Source organism: Caretta caretta, chromosome 17 (genome assembly GCF_965140235.1).
Source record: "Caretta caretta isolate rCarCar2 chromosome 17, rCarCar1.hap1, whole genome shotgun sequence".
Classification (NCBI taxonomy): Eukaryota; Metazoa; Chordata; order Testudines; family Cheloniidae; genus Caretta; species Caretta caretta.
Genome location: NC_134222.1, coordinates 22,912,054 through 22,920,088, shown reverse-complemented (window position 1 = coordinate 22,920,088; position 8,035 = coordinate 22,912,054). Strand labels below are relative to the sequence as shown.

Genomic DNA, 8,035 nt, shown 5'->3' with positions numbered 1-8,035 from the left:
TGCCTGCTCTCCAGTTGCCGTGGAGCCCTGCCAGGGGGCCACGCAGGGAAACCGCTCGCTGGAACAAGCCCTCGCAGCCGCATTTCTACCCCAGGAGGAAAAGGGCACAAGCTCCCGGCATGTTTAACTCTGGAGATCACCGGAGCACAGGGCACAGCAGAGCCCTTAGACCGCTCCAACGTAGAGACCAGGGTAGGAATAACATCACCTACAAGAAGGATGTGGAAAAATTGGAGAGAGTCCAGCGGAGGGCAACAAAAATGATTAGGGGGCTGGAACACATGAGTTATGAGGAGAGGCTGAGGGAACTGGGATTGTTTAGTCTGCAGAAGAGAAGAATGAGGGGGGATTTGATAGCTGCTTTCAACTACCTGAAAGGGGGTTCCAGAGAGGATGGATCTAGACTGTTCTCAGTGGTAGCAGATGACAGAACGAGGAGTAATGGTCTCAAGTTGCAGTGGGGGAGGTTTAGGTTGGATATTAGGAAAAACTTTTTCACTAGGAGGGTGGTGAAACACTGGAATGCGTTACCTTGGGAGGTGGTGGAATCTCCTTCCTTAGAAGTTTTTAAGGTCAGGCTTGACAAAGCCCTGGCTGGGATGATTTAATTGGGGATTGGTCCTGCTTTGAGCAGGGGGTTGGACTAGGTGACCTCCTGAGGTCCCTTCCAACCCTGATATTCTATGATTTTGTGCCCCGTGGCCCAGTCTGAGAGCAACCCAAATTCCTGCCGGGAACAAATGCGATGGCCTCAGCGTAGGGCCCGCTCCCGCGGCTTCGCTGGGAGTCCCGCGCACCAGGGGCAGAGGATCCAGCCCTTTAACGAGCATGTCCCCGATAGCGAGTGACCTAGCTCCGTGACTGTGCCCAGCCCCAGCCCCATGCCCAACGTTAACACACACAGGCAGGCCCAGTGACCCGTAGCGTCAGGACACAGTCAGCCAACAGGCGCACACACCAAGACACAACAATGCGTGTGCATGCACCCCCGGGGACATGGTCACTTGCACCCCCCAAGGCACAGCTACGTACAGAGCTGCATGCGTGTGTGAACTGCAAGCCAGAGGCACACAGGTGCACACAGACCCACACGGTGTTCGGGCAGCAAATTCCTCACTTGGGGCGAAAAGCCAGCTCCCCTCCCCATGCCCCATGGCTAGCTCCCTGCCCCCAGGAAGCTCATTGCACCAGCTGAGTGCCGAGTTTCTCTCCGGACAATGGGGAAGCCGAGATGGGACTGTAACCAGATCAGACGATAAATTAAGCCGCACAAGTTTCCATTCGCCGCACCTCAAAGCCAAGATGAGCCCCTCCCTGTTCAGGTCCAACTCCCTCAGCCTGCAGCCCACCTCCCCACTCAGACCCCAACCTTCCCCATTCAGGGTAGGCGAACTCCTCCATACTCCCCGTCCATTCAGACCCCAAATCCCCATGTCCCCTTTCCCTCTCCCCCTCACACAACCCCCACCCCTTTTTCAGGCACTGAATACCCCTCTCCCCCTGGTTCAGCCCCAGAGCTTCCCTATGGCGCTAAATCCCGCTCCCCATGCTGGCCCAGGGCATGCGTTCAGGACTTGTTTTGGGGGAAATCAGACAGTGACGTGTTTCCCCGCCGCTGCGAAGGCCTGGGGTTCCCCCCTGGCACTGAGCTCCGGTGGCACGAGGTACCAGCACAAATCACCTAACGGGGAGCCGAGTGGAAAACGTTATTCATGAGCCTGACACTCGGCACGAAAACTGGCCTCCTGCGGCGGGAGGGGGGCGGGTGGAGCAGGGTGCCAAGACTAGCACTGGGGAGCCAGGCAGCTACTCCGGCCAAGGGGAGGGGAAAGGGAGCCTCCCCAGGGGGCTGAGTAACCCAGTCCAGCTCCAGGGGAGTGATCGCGTGGCAAAACAAACAGTCCTGGAGTCGGACTGGCCCATGTCACCCCCCCCCCCCCACACACACACATTTGCCTCCCAAATCTGACCTGTTTACAAATCAGCCTCCCACTGCTCATTGGCTGGCAGCTGCAGGATCTCCCCAGGGAGCACACGCGTCCAGAACCCAGCGCTCACTTGCGGTAAAACTCATGTCAGTGTGAGGAGCCGCAGGGCCAGGCTGGTGAAGGAAGGGAGCCCAGGGTTCTCCTCTGACAGCTGGTGTGTAAGCCACCTGGCCAGCTGGGGGCTAGGGCTGCCGGGGCTAGGAGAGCAGAGCAGACTGGGCGCAAGGACTGAGCTGTGCGGGGAGCCCAGAACTAGAATAGGAGGGGGGTGGGCTGCAGGTCAGGGCATCAGCAGAAAGGTGGGGGGCTCAGGTGTGAGACAGAAGGGGAGCTGCAGCGTACGGTCAGGCTGTGTGTGCGTGGGCACAATCACCCCACTCAGCAGCACTACTGTCCCCCTCACCACCCCACGCCGCTCGTCCAGCCCATCGCCCTGACCCCCACACCGTTCCATTGCCAGCGGGCGCCAGGAGGCCCTCTGCTAACTACCAGCCCCACTTCTAGCGCCCCGCCCCCTGCCAGGCCCCTTCACCAGCCCAGTTCCCAGGTCGGGTGGGAGGGGGTGTCGCCCAGGTCGGGAGGGGAGCCACCCGCCCAGCCCTCAACCCCCACCCCCCAAACAGCGCGAGGCTCGGTTGAAGTAACACATCAGGGTTTATTGTTTCCATTCCTTGCAGCTAATGATTAAAAAAAGTTCTAAAATAAATTACAGAATTAAATAACCTCAGGTTGGATTATACCCCCCCGCCAAAAACCAAGGGTTAAATCAGTCACTGGGTTTGGCAATAGCAACAAAACAAAACAAACACTCAAGGAAAAGCAGCTACCGGTTTAGCAGGTATCACGGCACCTGGGCCAAGACCCTCTGCCAGGGAGCTCCCGTCGGGTCCCTCGGCTCTAATACCCACATGCCAGGGTGCATTCACCCCCTCACAATTCAACCTCCTCTTTTCCCCACTCCTCTGTTGGGCTCTGCGTGAGCACCGTGCCGCTGGCCAGCCCTGTCCTCACATGCACTCAGCAGGCCCGTTCTCTTCCCTCCTAGTCCCTTACCCGTGAGAGATTCTCTGTGCTGCGTCCGCAGTCAAAGGGAGACCCCTGCTAGACGTGAGTGGGGTGGTCCAGGTAAGGGTCTGTTTTGGTCATGTGTAACATGACCGTAGGGGCTTTGTAATGGCAATGTGCCCCACTGCAAGTGACCCCGCTGCATGGCTTCTCCCTAGTCCTCATGCCCAGTTTTCTGTTGCACAGGCTCTGCCAGGTCTGGAGCGTCTTGGAGCTCCACACCCACACGCCACTGGTGATGCCCACCACCAGCGACATGAAAATCTTTAGCATAAAGACGGCCACGGTGGGTACCGAAGCTTCCAAGGAGCAGTGGGTGCTGCGCCTACTAGGGAAGGCCATGCAGCCATGCTCCAATGCCCTGAGGTTCCAGTAATCCATATTGAGCCGCTCGTAGAAGTAGCAGACGATGACGCATGTGGCTGGGACGGTGTAGAGGATGGAGAAGACCCCAATCTTCACCATCAGCTTCTCCAACTTCTCTGTGTTGGTGCCTCCCGTCTTCATGATCTTCCGGATGTGGAAGAGGGCGACAAAGCCCGTGAGGATGAAGGAGGTGCCGATAACCAGGTAGCAGGAGAGTGGGATGAGCACGAACCCCGTCAAGGCACCAACGTCCATGCTTCCCACATAACAGAGCCCGGTGAGCTCATCTCCCGCCACCTTCCGCATGGTGAGGATGACGATGGTCTTCATGGCTGGGATGCCCCAGGCAGCCATGTGGAAGTAGCTGCTGTGGGCTTCAATGGCCTCGTGACCCCATTTCTTCCCAGCTGCCAGGAACCAGGTCAAGGTCAGGATGACCCACCAGAGCGAACTGGCCATGCCAAAGTAGTAGAGGATGAGGAAGACGATGGTGCAGCCAGTGCTTTCTAGCCCCTCCTGGATGATGTACAGCTCCCCGTTCTCACGGTCGCAGGCTATGTTCTCAGCCCCAGCCACCGAGCGAATGATGAAGGCCACTGAGTAGACGTTGTAGCACATGGAGAGGAAGATGATGGGTCTCTCGGGGTATTGGAACCGGTGCGGGTCCAGCAGGAAGGTGAGCACCGTGAAGGCTGTGGAGACGAAACACAGCGTTGACCATACTGCCATCCATATGAAGGCAAAATCTTTGTCCTCCCGGGACCAGTACACGTCCACCCCAGGGGAACATTTGGGGGCACAGGAGAGGCTCTTCTCCACGTACTGGAACTTCTCTGGGTTTTCACAGGACCCCAAGCTGTTTGGCCCCCTGCCCTCTCCGGTCCCTGAGGGCCTGGGGCGCGGTGCCACCGGGAGCATGCCCTGTCCCTTCGGAGCGTCCCCGGGGGTGGCGTTCTCAGGCGCCTCCATGCACAGGGCATTGGGGTCGTTCTTGGTGGGCAGCTTGCTGCAGTCCAGGGACTCCGGCCAGCCAAAGTTGAACTGCTCCATGATGGGGGCGCACTTGTGCCGGGCCTGCTCACACATGGGCTTGCAGGCCGGGATGCTGGTGCTCACCTGGTCCGTGCACATGGGGGCGTAGAGGGAGCAGAGGAAGAAGCGCAGGTGGCCGTGGCAGCCGTACTCCACCAGGGGGGCAAACTCATGCAGCTTGATGGCTGCCTCCTGCTGGTTCTCATGCCCCATGTAGTTGGGCATGCGGGTCATGTTGTAACCGATGCCCTGGCACATGGGGATCTCGATGGGCTGGCATCTGGCCTCACGCCCCCGCTCGATGTCATAGGAGCCGATCTCCAGGGTGGAGCTGGCCACCACCAGCTGGCACAGGAAGGACAAGGTGATTTTCAGGCGCAGGGCTGCCATGGCCGGCTCCTGGCACGTCCTGGGCACCCCGCTACCGCCAGGGCTGGGCGCTGCCAGGGCGCTACACAAACGCCCCCATCTTGCCCCAGGCACGGAGGGCACCAGCCGGGCAACCCCCTAGGCGCGTCGCCTCGCCTCGCCTCGCCTAGCCCCGGGCTGGGCAGCGCCCCCCAGCCAGTCCCATGGCAGGGGCCGGCTCGCTCGCCCCTCCGCAGCCCAGGCAGCCGGGTCCCGCCCGCGGCCCCAGCCCCAGCCCCAGCCCCAGCCGGCGGCTCAGAGCGGCGCCGAGGGGCAGCTCCCCCCACGGGGCGCCCGGCCGCGCCGGGGCTCCATGCGCCGGGCACAGGCGGACGCGCCGGCTCGGGGACCGAGGAGCCGCCGCCGCTCCTGCCTCCGCGGCCGCTGAGCCGCCGCCAGCCCCCGGAGCCGGCTACACCCCCGGGAGGGCGGCCCCGGCCGCCGGGACCTCCCCCAGCGGGCGGGGCGGCGTTAAAGGCGCAGGGGCTGCGGCCCGGGGAGCTCGGCGGCCCCGGCGCGGGTGGGGCTGGAGGCGGGCAGCGGGGAGCGAGAGCCCGCTCCGCCGATGGGCCGGGGGCAGCGCCGGAGACACCCCCCTGGTCCCCCTGTTACCCCTCCTGGCCCCCCTTACACCCACCCCTGCCCCCTGAACCCCCCCTGCACCCCCTTAACCCTCCCTGCACCCCGTTACACCCAACCCCTGCTCCCCCTGTTACCCCTCCTGGCCCCGCCTTCCACCCACCCCTGCCCCCTGAACCCCCCCTGCACCCCCTTAACCCTCCCTGCCCCCTTAACCCCCCCTGCACCCCCTTCCACCCACCCCTGCCCCCTTAACCCTCCCTGCACCCCCTTCCACCCACCCCTGCCCCCTGAACCCCCCCTGCACCCCCTTACGCCCACCCCTGCCCCCTTAAACCTCCCTGCACCCCCTTACACCCACCCCTGCCCCCTTAACCCCCCCTGCACCCCCTTACACCCACCCCTGCCCCCTGAACCCCCCCTGCACCCCCTTACGCCCACCCCTGCCCCCTTAAACCTCCCTGCACCCCCTTCCACCCACCCCTGCCCCCTTAACCCCCCCTGCACCCCCTTCCACCCACCCCTGCCCCCTGAACCCTCCCTGCACCCCCTTACACCCACCCCTGCCCCCTTAAACCTCCCTGCACCCCCTTACACCCACCCCTGCCCCCTTAAACCTCCCTGCACCCCGTTACACCCAACCCCTGCTCCCCCTTTTATCCCTCCTGCACCCCCTTACACCCACCCCTGCCCCCTTAACCTCCCTGCACCCCCTTACACCCACCCCTGCCCCCTTAACCCTCCCTGCACCCCCTTACACCCACCCCTGCCCCCTTAACCCTCCCTGCACCCCCTTACACCCAACCCCTGCTCCCCCTGTTACCCCTCCTGGCCCCACCTTCCACCCACCCCTGCCCCCTTAAACCTCCCTGCACCCCCCTTACACCCACCCCTGCCCCCTTAAACCTCCCTGCACCCCCCTTACACCACCCCTGCCCCCTTAACCCCCCCTGCACTTCCCTTACACCCAACCCCTGCTCCCCCTTTTATCCCTCCTGGCCCCCCCTTACACCCACCCCTGCCCCCTTAACTCCCCCTGCACCTCCCTTACACCCAACCCCTGCTCCCCCTTTTATCCCTCCTGGTCCCCCCTTACACCCACCCCTGCCCCCTTAGACCCCCCTGCACCCCCTTACACCCAACCCCTGCTCCCCCTTTTATACCTCCTGGCCCCCCTTACACCCACCCCTGCCCCCTTAACCCCCCCTGCACCTCCCTTACACCCAACCCCTGCTCCCCCTTTTATCCCTCCTGGTCCCCCTTACACCACCGCTGCCCCCTTAAACCTCCCTGCACCCCCCTTACACCCAACCCCTGCTCCCCCTTTTATACCTCCTGGCCCCCCTTACACCCACCCCTGCCCCCTTAACCCCCCCTGCACCTCCCTTACACCCAACCCCTGCTCCCCCTTTTATCCCTCCTGGTCCCCCTTACACCACCCCTGCACCCCCTTACACCCCTCTGCCTCCCTGCACCCCTTAAACCCACTTGCACCTCCCTTACACCCACCCCTGCACCCCCCTTTTACACCCCTCCTGGCTCCTTGCCCCCCTTAAGCCACCCTGCAGCCCCTTTACACCCAGCCCCTGGTCCCCCCTTACATCCACCCCTGCACTCCTCTTATACCACTCCTGGCACCCCCGCCCATACAGACACACCCTGAGAAATACACAGACACACACCCTTACGCAAGTCTGAGCCACATACTCTTACTCATACAGCCCAGCACTCAGAGAGTGGCACCCTTGCACATTCAAACACACACTTTCTGAGACACACATGGACCCATTCCCTTACACACAGAGATACAAATACATCTTGTGACACACGCATCATCTACACATAGACCCATGCCTACACACAGATGCACACACGTTTGCTCACAGACACACTCACATGGAGACCCACACACACTCACAGATAAGTGGACACACATGTATACACAAAGACACACATCCCCTTTCCTCTGGCTGAAGGCATTAATGATGTTTCAATAACTTGAGCAAAAGGCAGGAGATCCCAGGGAATTCTCTACCTGGTAACAGCTGAGGGCTACCCAGAGGGGCATCACCTGGTGAGTGAAAGGGACCCACCTCTGGACCCCATCCCCAGCCATGGTGCTGGCAGTGATTTTCAGGGGGCCCTGGCTGAGATGATGGAAAATCCCATGCTAAAAACGCAGGCCCGGTCCCCTGGTAAACAGGGCAGGGTGGGGGCAGGGGACATGTTTAATTCATTAGGGAATGTAAAGTGCTTTGAAGATGAAACGCGCCCTAGAAGTGCGCGGGTTGATTATGTAAGTGGCACACGCGGCCAAGAGAGACAGGGATGCTGAGGTGCTGGGATTTCATCCTCCAGAGCATGCAATAAACAGAATATTTAACAGGCAGCCTGGCGTTAAAAGTGCTCCATTTGCCTCCTCGCAGATGTTCCTCCCGAAACACACTGCACTTCCCCACAGGGCTGCTGGGATTGACGGAAACAGGAGAACGGTCCTGGGCACCCAACCACGGCTCTCTGTTCCCAGTGTCGCTGAGAGACCTGCGGGGGACTGGGTGCTGGGAACGTCCAGTCACTGCCCCAGCAGAGCAGGCTGC

The 8,035-nt window shown here is 61.5% G+C and overlaps 1 protein-coding gene across 1 annotated transcript; it reads right to left on the bottom strand.

The window, feature by feature from the left end:
• Nucleotides 1-2,623: 2,623 nt before the first annotated feature.
• Nucleotides 2,624-5,106, bottom strand: FZD9 (frizzled class receptor 9). The gene has a single exon (XM_048823664.2). The coding sequence runs from the start codon at nt 4,839-4,841 to the stop codon at nt 3,090-3,092; it is 1,752 nt and encodes a 583-aa protein (XP_048679621.1). The 5' UTR covers nt 4,842-5,106; the 3' UTR covers nt 2,624-3,089.
• Nucleotides 5,107-8,035: the final 2,929 nt, after the last annotated feature.

Excerpts from the sequence above, each read along its gene's own strand:
- FZD9 (XM_048823664.2), bottom strand. The coding sequence starts at position 4,841 with ATGGCAGCCCTGCGCCTGAAAATCACCTTGTCCTTCCTGTGCCAGCTG.